General features: G+C 39.1%; 1 protein-coding gene across 1 annotated transcript in view; it reads right to left on the bottom strand.

Annotated features, from left to right (window-relative positions):
* Nucleotides 1-441: 441 nt before the first annotated feature.
* gpc6a (glypican 6a) overlaps nucleotides 442-14,697 on the bottom strand; it is a 274,767-nt gene continuing 260,511 nt past the window's right edge. The window contains exons 7-9 of the mRNA XM_041791791.1: nucleotides 10,769-10,899; nucleotides 7,101-7,276; nucleotides 442-3,573 (exon numbers count right to left, since the gene is read on the bottom strand). Of these exons, the coding sequence (XP_041647725.1) occupies nucleotides 3,356-3,573; nucleotides 7,101-7,276; nucleotides 10,769-10,899 (525 nt within the window). The 3' untranslated portion in view covers nucleotides 442-3,355. The remainder of the gene's footprint in view (nucleotides 3,574-7,100; nucleotides 7,277-10,768; nucleotides 10,900-14,697) is intronic.

Here is a 14,697-nt window from a genome sequence, read left to right as displayed (position 1 = left end):
CCATGCCTTTGTTATTCCATGTACTTTTTTGGGCCAATAAGAATGCCTTAACTCAGTGGTACTCTGCCTTATTCTACCCAAGAGCCATATGACTTTTTTTTTTCTTTTTTTTTGGTGAGAGCAACAATCCAAAACTGGAACCTGGCACACCAGATGTGTTTCACACATCCATCTGGTAAACCACTCATAGACAGCGTTTGGGAAAGGGCAGAGCTTTTGAAAAAAACTTGGAGTGTGATTGGATGAACGTTCTGTCTATCACATCTTACGGGCCAATCAGAGCAACAAAACACGTGACGTAGCCGCTACCGAGCTGCGCCCCTACCGAAAGAGTAAATTCCACAAGGACTGCATAACATGAACCATGGCGACTGTAGACATGTCAGTACACGACTTTTGTCGTTTCTGAAAAGAAAACAACTCACTGCTGTTCATTGTTCTTCTTTTAATGAAGAAATGTCATCAAGTTCTGATAAAGCTGGTGCTTTAGCAGCATCCACGCTAATGTCTTCCACCATAATTGCACCAGCCTCTTGTTGCTGCTTGCTTACATCACGACTCATGACTCCTGTCACTTTATAACGGGGCCCAAACTGTTCAGATGGGAGCTTTGCAAGATGGATTTGCCAGTAAGAAACACGGAAACTGGCAAATCCATCTGCTTTGCAAGGTTAAAGAAAGGGTATGTCACTGATAATGGGCATATATTTTTTTATTTGCGTAAGTTCCACTTGGTCTAAGGATTTAATAAAATATCACATTGTGCAGAGTTTGAGCTATGAGATGTTTTTTAGATCTAATGAATTATGGTTGGCTATTTGGGTATTTATATCTCACATTTGGAAATGTACTGTAGTTTCCTGGCTCTGTAAGCTTAAAAGAGATCATTTCTATTTTTTCCACTCATTATTAATGATTTTAGCTAAAGGGGGAGGGCCTCATATTGGTCCTTGCCCTAGGCCTCCAAATGACTAAAACCGGCCCTGCCTCACACCTGCAGCTCTCCCAGACACATCGTTCCACCCTGCCTCAGTTTGCAGCTTCGTCGTTTCTAACGACATCAAATCTTCATCTGACTTTTGAGATGACCTTGTGTTGAACAGTTCAGTGTTTTCTAAAGTTTTGTTTGCAGGGCGTTTGCAGCTCATAATTAAGGTTTACGCATCATATATTTTACTGCCTGATGATTTTGGTGGGAGGCTGCTGTTCAGTCACTTTCTTCTAAAGTGCTTTCAGCAGGGAGTGAGGCATCAGAAGCCAAATGTGTTCCCATTTGTTCTGCAGTGGGAGCTTCCTGTTATACCTCTGAGTCTCCCTTGTGAGTCATAAGGCCTCACTGAGGACAGATTTCTTTCAAGATGAGTTCTCTGATGACACCCGTGGTGCTGGTGTGAGCTTTATCCTCAGTTAAAGTTGCACTCTTTTGTTTGCTCATTTGAAGGGTCCTTCGAAACTTCAATTCACTGTAGCCTGCCATGTTGGCCTAAGATCAGGTGTTTTGTTCAGGTTTTGGATTTTGAAGCTTGATCCATTTCCACTCCACATTGAGGCTGGTGACAGAAGGGGAAACTCTTGTTTCCCATGCTTGCTTTAGTATGCTACATACAGAGTGCAGTCTCTTTGAGATGCTCACGGCATTTGTTACATCAGTGGGGAAAGGGAATATCCCCTGGTGAGACAAAAGACTCTTTATATGCTATATGAAAGGATTTCAGGTCCTTGGGAGTTGAGTGGATTGGATCCTTCAAGCACAGTGAAGAATATTCTGCCTTTCTGTGTGTTACTGGAGATTTGCCCCACATGTGCTTCTAGAGAACATCTCTGAGACCTTTTCTGTGTGACCAGAGGTCAGGGCCATCCAGTTTTGTTGGAGTGCAAGCAATTGCTCCTTGAGCCTCTGCAGCCTGTTGGAGGTTGAAACCTTTAGAAAATGGAATAAAGAAGGTCATGAAAAGTCCCCTTAGTCCTACAAATACAGTAAGATTTTTTTAACCTTGAAACTATGCAGCTTTTGTGGGTTGCTGACTTTGTAGGAAAATATATATTACCCAAAGCCTGTAGGGGTGATGGGTCTGTTCAAATGTGTGGGCTGCACAATGACATGTGAGTTGGCAAATATGCAGGTTTGATCAGAGATCTTTTTACAAGCTCACAGAACTAGTATGTAACCTTCCACGCAGTGACCGAAACCGGTAATATGGATACAACAAAAAAATCACAAATAATGCATGGGAGTCAAAAAAATAAATGAAACATATAAAAACATAAAAGTAATATCACATGTATGTGCAGAGTCCTCTGAGAAATAAAAAGAAATATATGAATGGTTAAAATGCATCTTATGTACCCAAACTGAAGCAGGTAAATCAGGTAACTGATATCATTAGCAGGCTTTGCTGTATAATGGCTTAGGGTTGTTGCAGAAGCTCTTGTTTTATAATTTTACAGGTGATCAAATAATTTGTAAAATCAAATAATGCATTAAGAAAAATGTAGCCATTAACTAAACCAGCAAGATTACATTACAGTATATCTCCCAGTGAAATACATACTGCAACTGTTTATAAGTACAATACAATCAGTTAAATGATCTGAAAATATAGATCTGCTCTCTCTATGGGCTGCATGTTTTTCTGGTAGCTTTATAAACTTATAAGCCGACAAAAATAATCTGTGCAAAGTAGTTTCTCCCAGTGCCGTACATTGGCACTTCTTCAGAGATAATCAAATGTGCAACTATAAAGTGGCTATAAGAACTGCTGTCTCCTGAAGCCACACTGATACAACCAAACAGGAAACCAGGTGAACTGCTACCACTGTACAATCCTGTGCTGACCAATCCAAAATCTGTGTTGCCTGCATAAAATAAAGAAAAAATAACTGAAAAGGAAAACTTTTTTCTCCAGATAACATCATTTCCATGCATGCACACAGCAAGACTTTCTCCTTCTGTCAGAGGGGGACAAGACACATAGGGAAAATCATTTTCACAACTTCATCATACAAAGGAAAACTAGATTCCCTTCATCTGAAATATCAGATTGGTTGTTCTCATTGTCTTAAAGAGAAGCATGTTTTTCCAATCCCACTCTAGATTTATGAGAAAACACCACATTTTCTTTTTTATTCAGAGACATGAAAGCTGGTTCAGTGATGGCACCGAGCATTCTTTGGGGGACGAGCAGGATGCAGCACTGCACTTACTTCCAGTCGAACCATCTCACACAGTTAGCCGTTCTCCACAGGTTTCCAGGAGGTTCTACATGTTCAGTGAGGGAACAGCAGTAAAAGTTGCTGTTAAAAAACATACTGTATGCAACAGTATTAAAGTCAGTGATCAGGCCACACCCGTGTATTATCTCCATTGAGTCTGCATTGCCCAGAGTGTGAGGGCAAACATCACCAGCAGTAGGGAGGGTCCGCGGGACAGTGACTTTCCTGCTGCTGCTGCTGCTGCTCGTTCATCACTTCTGTCAGCTCCGATCACTGGAGCTTCTGTTCCAACAAAAACTAACTCTGTCGTGCAGCCATCGGTGCAGCCGCTGCCACTGCCAGAACTACTGCCCTCGTCACCTGCAGCGAGAAACAGAGATACAAGTTGGAGTTTGTTAGCTAGATGCTGATGAAACAGAAAGACAGACAGAAAGAAAAGCACTAACACACAAAGACAATTCAAAATTTGCTGGGTAGGTCAAGACAAAAATTAAGTGTGTTCAATTCCTCTAGCAAAAAAAAACAAAAAAACAAAAAAAAACTTAGAAGTGCTCCTATAACACTAAAAGATAAAAACAAAGTTTGATAAAAAAAAAACTCCTGCAGGGATAAAAACACACATTTACTTGTTAGCTCCTGTCGTGAAAAAATAGCCTATTCCACTTACAACAGGGAGTAGACAACGTAAGCTAGCTCCTTTAGCAACAAAAACATTAATTTACATAATCAGGCTTCTGTAACAACAAAAATATGTGTTAAAGTTTGTGCTAGCTCTTAAAGCAAAAACACACGACACTCTATCAAAAACACATATTTAGTTAATCAGCTAGCTCCTGTTAAAACAAAAAGGCAAAATCAGCTAGCTTCTGTAGCAATGAAACACATTTAGTAAATCAGCTAACTTATGTAGCAACAAAAACACATTTAGTACATCAGCTAGCTTCTGTTAAAACACACATTTAGTAAATCAGCTAGCAAAACACACATTAAGTATGCCAGCAAGCTTCTGTAGCAAAGAAAAACAAACATTTAGTACATCAGCTAGTTTTTGTAGCAACAAAAACACACGTTGCATGCCAGCTAGCTTTTGTAGCAACAAAAAGACACAGCTAAGCTAAAGGCGCTTTCACATTAGGCCCAGTTGTTTCGAACCCCACCGTTGCGCGATTCCTCCCCCTCCCCCTTCCCCCACTGGCTTGCTTTCACACTAGCAACATCGAACCGTGCTGGGGCCCACTTGCGTATTTACTCAGTCTGAAACAGCAGGTGGCAGTATGCATGTAGCTGGTTTACAACCCCTCCAAGAGGGGAGAGAAGAAACTACCATGGCAACCACTCAGGTCATGACCTGAGCAAAGATTGTTTTTGTTTTGACCCAGCAAAAAGTCCAACCTGCAGCCATGGATGATTTAAAATCACTTTTTAAGATACCAGCAACTTCACTCTTCGTATCTGCATATCTACGTGCAGCTCAGAGGATTAAATGGGCTCGCGCTGTGCAGATACAGCTGCTATTGAGGTGACAGGAGAGTTTTATTGCCTTTGCTCCTCTCACTAACTCCAACCTGTGTTCATCTGTAAGGTGAGTCACAACAGACCGTTTATTGACTGGATTCTGATGATTTCTGCCCCTTATCGAGGAAAATGTGAACAAACTGCCACGCTGTGGAAAGAAGTTTAGCTATTACGATGATGTCATAAAGCTGATACGGCGCTCTGTCTCCTATCCGGCCACAGTTGCATTCACATCTCATCTGAACCGAGCCAGAGTCCTCTTGAATCGCGCCCGAGATCACATCCCCAAGTGGGCCCGGACCTGGCGCAGGGCGCAGTTCGTTTGCATTCACTCTAACCAAAACAAACAGGACTTTGGGCTTAAGTGCACTCTGATCCGGGACCGGGCCCCTAATGTGAAAGCACCCTAAGCTACTAAGCTAGCTAGCTTCTGTAGGAACAAAACACACTTTCAGTACATCAGCTAACTTCTGTAGCAACAAAATCATGCAATAGGTTTGGCAGCTAGCTCCTGTAGCAACAAGAACATGTTACGATTTTTTCTAGCTCCTGAAGCAATAAAATTACTGAGATAAAAGGTTGATAGTTTATATAAATCAATAACTTAATTTTGTTTGTAGCTGAAAACAATTGAAACTATTAACTAGCTCAAACTGTAACAAAAACACACATCTATTTCGTCAGCAAGCTCCCGTAGCTACAGCAAAAAGGCTAATCAACTCAATAAAAGAGTAAGCTACACACAAATTAAAACTATTTACTTGCTTCAACTGCAACAAAAAAGGACATACGCATACTTTAACTCTTTCCTAAAGCCAATCTTTGTTAGCTAGTTCCTGTAAGGTAATAATATCCTACATTAAGCTGTATCAGCTAGCTTCTGCAGCTGAAAATCAAAGCATCAAAATTAAAGTTGTCTGTTTGCCAAAAAATTGAACTCAATTTAGAAGTGGGGCAGACCTATCAACAACACTGACTTCTGCATTGTAGTCAAGCGGACCATGTCTCATGCTCTTTTTTAGCAGTGGTTGGTTTTATATAACTGGATGTTTAAGAAGAGATAGCATAATAATCTTTTTTCCCAATCTTTTGCTCCTCTCTCACAAATATTCCTCTCCTGATCTTATCCTGGACATTACCCAGAGGAGCCATATGTGAGAATGTAAATGTCAGAATCAGTCGAACTAGACATTTAATACACTCTGCCAGCTCCCTGGGCGCAAGTCAGTGAGTAAGTATATGATTGAGCAGCTGAGGAGTGTGAACACAGCAGGAAATTGTCCAGAGCATTCATAACAAGTAAGTGGGTGTGTTGATGAAGTTCACAGGGTTACACAGAGTTCAGCTGGTTTGGCTCGGTGTTCTTTCCACTCTATTGCTTTTCCCTTATTGAAGATACTTTTCAAAATCCACATTTTATGAATGCCATCCAAAAAAGTCAATAAGTCCCACTTTTCCTGTTTCTTCAAGGATTACCGAAGTCATATAGTTAAAGCTAGAGTGCTACTGGTTCATCAAAAATCTTACAGTGAATGACTTGCATGGATTGACTCAGGCTTCATGAACCACCCTGGATGATTTCATTGAATTTATTGTTTTAAGAGCTTTTTTCCAGCAACAGATGCTGGTGTGACTGACCTTCACATACAATACAGCAAAAGAAGATTTAGGTGAAATGTGCAATAATCAAAAGCAGTGCTTGTATCCCTCAAGTGTTATATCCTGCCTGAAAAGCAGAGTGTTGTAACACAGTGTAGCTTTTTTCTGCCTCTGTGAGATATTAACCAATGCAACAACATTAGTCACTCTAGCTCTAGGGTTCTGATGTTGAGGCAGGCACGATTCAAACCAGAAAAACAAACATGGCAGCTACAAAAATTGAGTTGAGGTACAAATTTTTGTGTCAGTAATTATTCAGCCTGAGAATCCTCCACGTTTTCAGCTGAATGGGATCCAAAGAATCAGGAAGAAAGAGCGTTTTCTGTTTTGGCAGTGTTCAAGTTGTACATCTTCCAAAACAATGCCATGGCTGTCTATCATAGCCTGTGTCATTATACCCAAAGCTATTTATTCTCCTAATAATGTCACTCTGTGTGCAGTACAACACTGTTGCATCCTGGGGATTTGTATGATGAGCTGCTGCATGAATGACACCTAAGATTTTATTTCGCTGATAACAGTTTGTATCTCTGCAGGACTGGATTTTTTTTCAGTGTTTGTGAAAGGTGTGCAAGGAATCAAAACCTGCATGTAGTGAGAGAAATCAATACAAGAAACTTCTCTCTCTGTATTTTACTCCAGATAACTATTATTATTATCATTATCTTGTCTCTGCTTGCACTTTCAAACAACTTCAGGATCAGGGAACTTACTGGAGTCCTGGAAGTAGATGTCGTTTCCATTGTAAGCATTCTTTAGCTTGTTGGTCATGACACGCAGAGCCATTATCTGTTGTCGTATTAGTGTGTCAGGCCTGGTGATATCCACATCCACCTCAGGGTTGTTCTGCTGGTTGGTTAGGCCCTCCTTCACCACCTCAGGGAAATATCTGGACACAATGACACACCAAAACATGTGCATGTATTATCCATGGCAGCACCATTAAAATATGGAGGTTAGTCCATAATAATGACCATAAATGTGCAATTTCATTAAAAAACCCCTAAAATAAAAACATACTGTTTCATAAAAAAACATAATAATCAAAATGTCAAGTGGCTTTTATTACACTTGATAAAAGTGAGTCTGCTTATAAGCTGGAACACTGTGAACAAATCTTCTTCACTCAGTGAAGTTGTCTGCCAATTAGATAAATGTTTTCCTTAACTTCTGAAAAATAAATAACCACTGACACCAAAGAAATGTCAAGTTACAGAGCTGATCAAATTCCTATTTTCCAGAGCAGTTTCATTGTGGAGCGTTGTCTTGTCATCATGTGTATACATCTTTCTTAAAAGTAAGACTGCGTGACTTTCAGAGCAGATTTTCAGATCAAAACAAAGGCTCTCTAGGATGCAACACCTTCATCCTTCAGTCCCCCCTTCCCTCCTGCTTTCACACTTCTCCCACCCCTCTCTTTCTGTTGCTCTGGTAAGTTCCTGTGAGATGGAGATCTGCTAATAAAGCTTTTGCAAACAAGAATCTGCAAGTATTTCCAAGAGAAAGGAAATCTTTTCCTCTTTTTGAAGGGACTATTATTAACTCTCCAACTGTTTTTTTGTGCCAACTTCCCTTTATTTTGACGCCATACAAAGTGTCCCAAGTGGTCAAGGCCATCTCCTTTTCTCTCTAACGACGGCAGCGTGAACGTTTAAAGGGAGAGTGCTTTGCCCAGAAAACCATTTAGGAAATATGTTTAGGCCTCTACATGAAATATTAAGCTGAAAGGAGTGCCATCCCATCAGTGTGAACACAGAGCTTAGCACAACAAACCAACCCTTAGATAATTTAATCAAATCAGGAATTTGAATCCTTTTGGAAAATGCATTGGGCCCCCTTTCTTAAAACAGAGTAAAATGACTAAAAAAAGTGGCAAAAATGTGTGAACAGTGGTAAAAATGGGTTAACAGAGGCAAAAAACATGAAAATGGCAACATGGGTAAAAAAAAAGCAAAAATAGGCAGGAAAACTGTGAAAAAGGACTGCAAATGGCAAAAATTGGTTAAGATTGGCACAAAATGGGTGTAATAGACCGTGAAATGCAGTTAAAATGGGCAAAAATAGTCACAAAGAGGTGAAAAGGGTTTTAAAAGTGTCAAAACTTGCAGAAAAAGTGGATAAATAGGAATATAAAAGTGGCAAAATGAGCTGAAATTGCAAAAACTGGTTAATAGGGACAAAAAGTGAGCAGAAGGTGACAAAAATGGGTCAACGATGGCAAAATGGGCAAAAAGTGGTGAAATTGTTTTAAAATTAGCAAAAATTGTTTAAAAGTTGCAAAATGTATTTCAGTTACAAAAATGGAGGGTGATGAAAAGGGATAAAAATGTGGCAAAAATGGGCAAGAAGAGGAAAAAAGTGTGCAAAATTGATGAAACTGGGCAGAAAGAGATTAAAAGGGGTGCCAATAAAATAATTTCAACATCAGAATCCAATAATAGCTAGAGACACTTTTCAGCTCCAAGGAAGTAACTGTTAGGACTTTCAGACCAAAAGGGCCCTGATCCAGCTCCTCAACCTAATTTTCAACCAGCCAGCGCGTTCAAACTGAACAAAAATTGGTTCAGAACCTGAAAATATGTTCTCAGCTGGAACCAAAAAATACTTGGATCTTCCTCATGAACCGTGACATCATCAGTGGGCGTGTCGTATTCTATGTTGTGAGGACGAGCAGAAAATGAAGAAAAAGTGGTCTGCTGAGGAGACTAAATGTTTGGTTGCGATCTGAGCATTGACAGAATCCCACTTAAACTGGTGTGATTGGGGCCGGTTCACCAGAAGCAACCAAGGTTCTGAGACTTCAGAACGGGGCCAGAGACAGAACCGTGTCTGTTTGAAAGTACTATGTTAGCCAAAGCACATACTATTACCAGAGCTACTGATCAAACACACATACAATGACATCATCAATAAATCACAACGTGGTAGGGACCATTCTCTAGGTGGTCGGGGGTCCGGCCTATTCTGTAGACAGGCCTGGAGGGAATGAGGCTGCTGTCATCGCTGCTGTGATTTGGTTTTAAGAAGGCTGCAGGCTGAGCACCAAACATAAGCAGCAATGATATCAAGTAGAACATCTTGACCTCAAGAGTGAAACTGCATCGGTATGATAAATATGTATGATAAAGGAAAGTATTTTTTAATGAAACCACTGGAATTTGAGTCTGATGAGAGAGATTGATGATAAAGAAAAACATTTTCAGCTGTAAATGTTAAATTAAAGTTTTCAGAATACCTAGATGTGGCGGAGTGATACGTACTATGAAAAATATCTTTAAAAAACACTTTTACCTTGGAAATCACACACACGTCACCTTCTGGTGCTTTTACTGTGCTTTTATCCTCATTTAGCTAGTCTAGCAGTTATGGTCGTGTGAATCAGGTCATTTTATGCACAATATCATGCATCCCTAATACTCTTTTGTTTGCACTGCTTATATTTAGCATTGACGAGGTTATAGCTGGCCTTCATGGGGCACTTTTTGCAGCTGGGCCCCAGAAAGCTTTGCCCCTTTCCTCTCTCTAAGGGCAGCCTGAGGTGTTGTAAAAAACAAATATCTTGTGATATCTGGTAACTGAGAGAGCACAATAAAGACTAACAGGGATTAGAATTACAGGGTCATTTGTTACAAACAGCCATTTATATTCCCAGTATAAAATTACTTCTTTCTCAAGAACATTGGAATAATATGTAATATGTAAATAAAGGTTACTTAGTCAAACAAATTTCCAAAAATTGAAAGAAAGGTCATTAAGAAAGGAGTGTACTAATTACTGCTAAAGGAATTTCAGTATTGTGCATGTGTTTTGGTGTCACCGTTGCATTTTAAAATCTAAAATAATAATAAAAGAAGATTATATGATTAAGATCTTGCATAATTTGTGTTTAGTAACAGGGGAATCCAAGGATTTCATAATACTCCCCAAATATTTCCTGGCTTTTGCAGACATTCTGTTGTCAGTGGGCATCTTCCAGATTTAGAGCATAGTTAAAAAAAGGTGCTGGCGCAAACAATCGAATTATCACGTCTTTTATTGCACCATCTGGTGATTCTTTAATAATGGAGAGCGAGGAGGTATTGTCACTGCCAGCGTCTCTAGTTCCCTGTCAGAGAAAACAACTCGGTGTCCAATCTACTTCACGGCTCAGGGATACTCCACACACTGCAGTGGTGATAAGAGAGGCTGGAAACCCCAGAGTCCTTCGGGAATTAGAGCCTCAGAGCTTATATGGAAGTTCCTCATATAAGCACGAAGCATTGTACTTACAGTGAGGGAGTTAATCCAGGAACACACTGTGGTTATTTAAATCCCTAGCAGGGAAAATGTGATAACCTGAGCGCATGGTGACTCTGCCGTGGTTATAAAGAGAAGTCCTCACCTGCCCTTCGTGTGGCTGTTCCAGCAGTGCTCCTCATCATCCTCAGTCAGCTTGCCTTTGGCGCAGATGTCGTCTGGCAGGTTGGTCCAGAACCGCTTGGACTCCTTCAGCTTCTCTTTGATGTCTATCACCTGCCATGGGCCAAAACAGAGAACAGAAATACATCAGGAAGATAATTTTGTATTTCAAAGGCACAGAGGAGAATCCACCAATCCAATAAGCTCTGTTTAGCACTTTTGGTTAAACAGCTACAGAAAAGACTGTTTTAATCATTTATATAAACTTTTTGTCATAAAAAGGCAAAAGCTCAGTGACTCGTGCTACAGGAAACAAAAAAGGCAAAACAAACAAAAATACAACAGGCCCCATGTACTGCTGTGACACATCTGAAACACAGCTGCACAACGTCTTCTTATTCCATCAGGAGAGAAGTACAGTTCAACTGCCTGTAGGAGCCCCCCAATGTGCTTCTGGTGCACTTCCATCCATATTGTGTTTATCTGTGATTCACACAAGACAGACTTGGAGTTTCGAACTTGATATTTGGCAAAAGCAGTCACCCCCGACTGATTCCATCTGGACTCAGCAAGAAGTTTGAACGAGTGACCAGTTAACAGGAGGGGGGTGGGGGTGGGGGTGGGGACTCGTCATGTACAGAAGCACATTGTGTGGATTTTGTCACTTCAACACTGTTGGTAACAGTCATGAAGGCAGAAAACACAAACCCTAATGCATTTGAAGAAAGAGGTTTTACTTTTATGAGAATATGAAACAGGGATGTCAAACTCAAGGCCCAGGGGCCAAATCTGGCCTGTGGTACAGTTACACCTGACCCTAAAGACTGTATTCATGTTCTAGTTATAACTGGCCCAGTGAGGATTTCCTCCAGTATTAAATGTAAACTTAACCTTGATGATTTAAAATATATTTAAGTTGTAAAAATGTGAAAAAGAAAAGAGTAAAACAACTAGACAAAAAGTCGAAATGTGGGAAAGAAATTGATTTGTATTTTCATTTCATATTTTCAATTTCTTATCTCAAAATCATGACTTAAACCAATGAAATTTGATTTATTTGACTATTAATTTCATAGTTTGACCTTTACTATTCATAATTTTGACTTTTTATTTTATATTTTGACCTTTTAGAATCACAATTTTAAATGTTATCTCATATTTTGATATTTAAAACTCTTGGTTCTGAATTTTATCTCACGTTTTGACCTTTACAGACTCATGATACTGAATTTTATCTTGTATTTTGACCTTTTGAGACTCATGATTTTAAATATCTCATTTTTTGACATTTAAAACTCATGATTCTGAATTTTTTCTCATATTTTGACCTTTTAAAAGCACAATTTTAAATGTTATCTCATATCTTAACCTTTTTAGACTCATGATTTTGAATTTTCTCATATTTTGCCCTTTTTATAGTCATGATTTTGAATATTATCTCATCTTTTGATCTTTTGAAATTTAAAACTCATGATTCTGAATTTCATCTCGTATTTTGACCTTTTAGAATCACATTTAAATTTTATCTCATATTTTGACCTATTTAGACTCATGATTTTGAATATTATCTCATCTTTTGACCTTTTAGAATCACAATTTTTAATTTCATCCCATATTTTGACCTATTTAGGTTCATGATTTTGAATTTTATCTCATATTTTGACCTTTAAAACTCATGATTTTGTGACCTGCACTGCTGAAAAATAAGGCCAACACCTACATACAGTATATTAAAAAAAAATATTTTACTAAAGTTACTATATTTACTCATTGGCTTAAACAGCTTGTAAAAAAAAAGACCGTGTAGTGCAAAATTATTAAATTAATTAATCATTGTGCTTTTTTAAAAGTGGCTCTTTTTGAGCCATTTGGCAAAGAAGTTCCTGTATACATAGACACAGAGGGCAACATCACAGGCTCTCTGTCTCTCTTTCTCTCCATCATAAGCTATTAAAGATGTCTCCACTAGGTGGATGGAAGAGCCTTGCATTGGTAGTCACAGCTCCCGTGACAAAACAATATGGTGTATGGCATCAGCTGCTTGTGGCAGAAAAAATCGAAAATTGATCAGAATTAGGCTACTGGTGTGGATTTAATCTTTAAAGAGCCCAGAAAGTCCTCCAAGTTTCAGGCTTGAATAAATCATTTCTAATAATGGTGACTGCCATCATCTGCTTGAGAACTATGTGTCTTAGAAATCCCTGATAAAGTCACGGAGAATGCATCCATGTTTTATAAAGTCTACAGTTTAAACAAGGAATACTAAAAGGTTATACAGCTTATAATGAAGGATTATGCTGTTTAGAGATACAAAAATTAAAAATGCTTTTACGGTACTGATTCTTAGTTTAATGAGTAATTTCTTAGAATCGTAAAAAAAGTCTTTTTATGTTTGCTCCGCTCTACAAAAACAGCCCAAGCATAAATTTTCTGCTTTAAAACTCAAAGCAAGAAGCCGGCATAAAATCCAGATGATCTTTCCTTCATTCATGGAACAAAATGAGGCAAAAAAAGAACCCTGTGTTTAAATATATTTTGTCTAGAAAAGTGTTGTTGATGGGTCACGACCTTCTCTGTGAAATTCTATTGCTTTCAACTGTATCGCAATTCTTTCTGTAAATTGTTTTGGACCCCAACCAATTTCTACTGCTGCATTTTTCAAGGCTCTGAAAGCATCGACTCTAAAACGTGTCTCATACAATTTCTGCCCATATTTTTCAAAAACAGCAGCTGATTTAATGCAAAGCCAAACGCCTCTATGCTGAATCTTAGTCATGTAAGAGCTCCTTTGCCTGAGAAAACAATTTAGGATGAATTCAAAGACAAATCCTTGTGATATGGATATTTGTTTCTCTGTGTAAAGTCTGTCTGCTCCGCCTTGAGCTTTGACCCACATAGTTCAAACAACTGTAATAAGAGCTCACTCAGGATTTATCTTTCTGAGAAGAAATGGAAAAGAACAGACAAATATGAATCAAATGTTTAAGAATATATTCTCGTCATCTGATTCCAAACCCAAACACTTATTAAAAAGATCTGACTGACACTGGTTGAAGCCTCTCATTCATGGGAAACATTCATTAAGTATGGCTGTTTTATTAAACTACTGTTTCTGAGGTCAAAATGAGCCTCAAAGCTCAAATGTGTAGCCTTAACTACACAGTTTATGGATGAACTGGTGAAAATTATTCATTTATTAAAAAACTGGTGTAGAATACGAACATACTTTGAATATTATAGATATTAGTATCAATATCACCACATTGATTTGTTACAAGGTAGAGGAAGGCTGAGGCTACAGCTGAATGTAATACCAGCCTTTGCTGCAGTGTTATCTTAGATCTCTGAATAGACATGTGTTTAACACCTGCTCCTCCTTCTCCCAGGTACATTACAACACACATGACAACATTTGTTCACTTCATTTTAACACTTTGTCAGAGGTGCTGCGTATAACAGTACACCCAGTTACTGAATCATATTTCATACATTTTTCACTGGTGACTGAATGTGTTTCACTCAGCCTATTAATACAGAAGACACTACGTATCTGTGTTTAAAATTGGAGGTCACAGGCAGCAAAAATGTTGCAGATTCTGATAGTTTCAGGAAATAGTTTATAACCTGTCTGTGTTGGCAACTGACACAGCAGATTGGCTGTTTCACAGATGGAATGTAGTTATGTGCATACGTTTAAGGCATGCAGGGTGCTAAGGATTCATCATGGGACCCCTTGATGAATCCACCCGGGGTTGGAGGGATGGGGGGGTGGCCAGAGTCACGCTCAATACATTTTGACAAGCACGTGTGTCATTTGGCAGCCAAGTTCAAGCTTGATAACATCTTTCTGGCCAGGCCATTTCACCCCTGGTAATAAACCCGGAAACTGCCGGCACGTTTTTGGCCCTCCTG

This window comes from Cheilinus undulatus, linkage group 1 (genome assembly GCF_018320785.1).
Source record: "Cheilinus undulatus linkage group 1, ASM1832078v1, whole genome shotgun sequence".
NCBI classification, from domain to species: Eukaryota; Metazoa; Chordata; class Actinopteri; order Labriformes; family Labridae; genus Cheilinus; species Cheilinus undulatus.
This window is presented reverse-complemented; position numbering and strand designations above follow the sequence as displayed.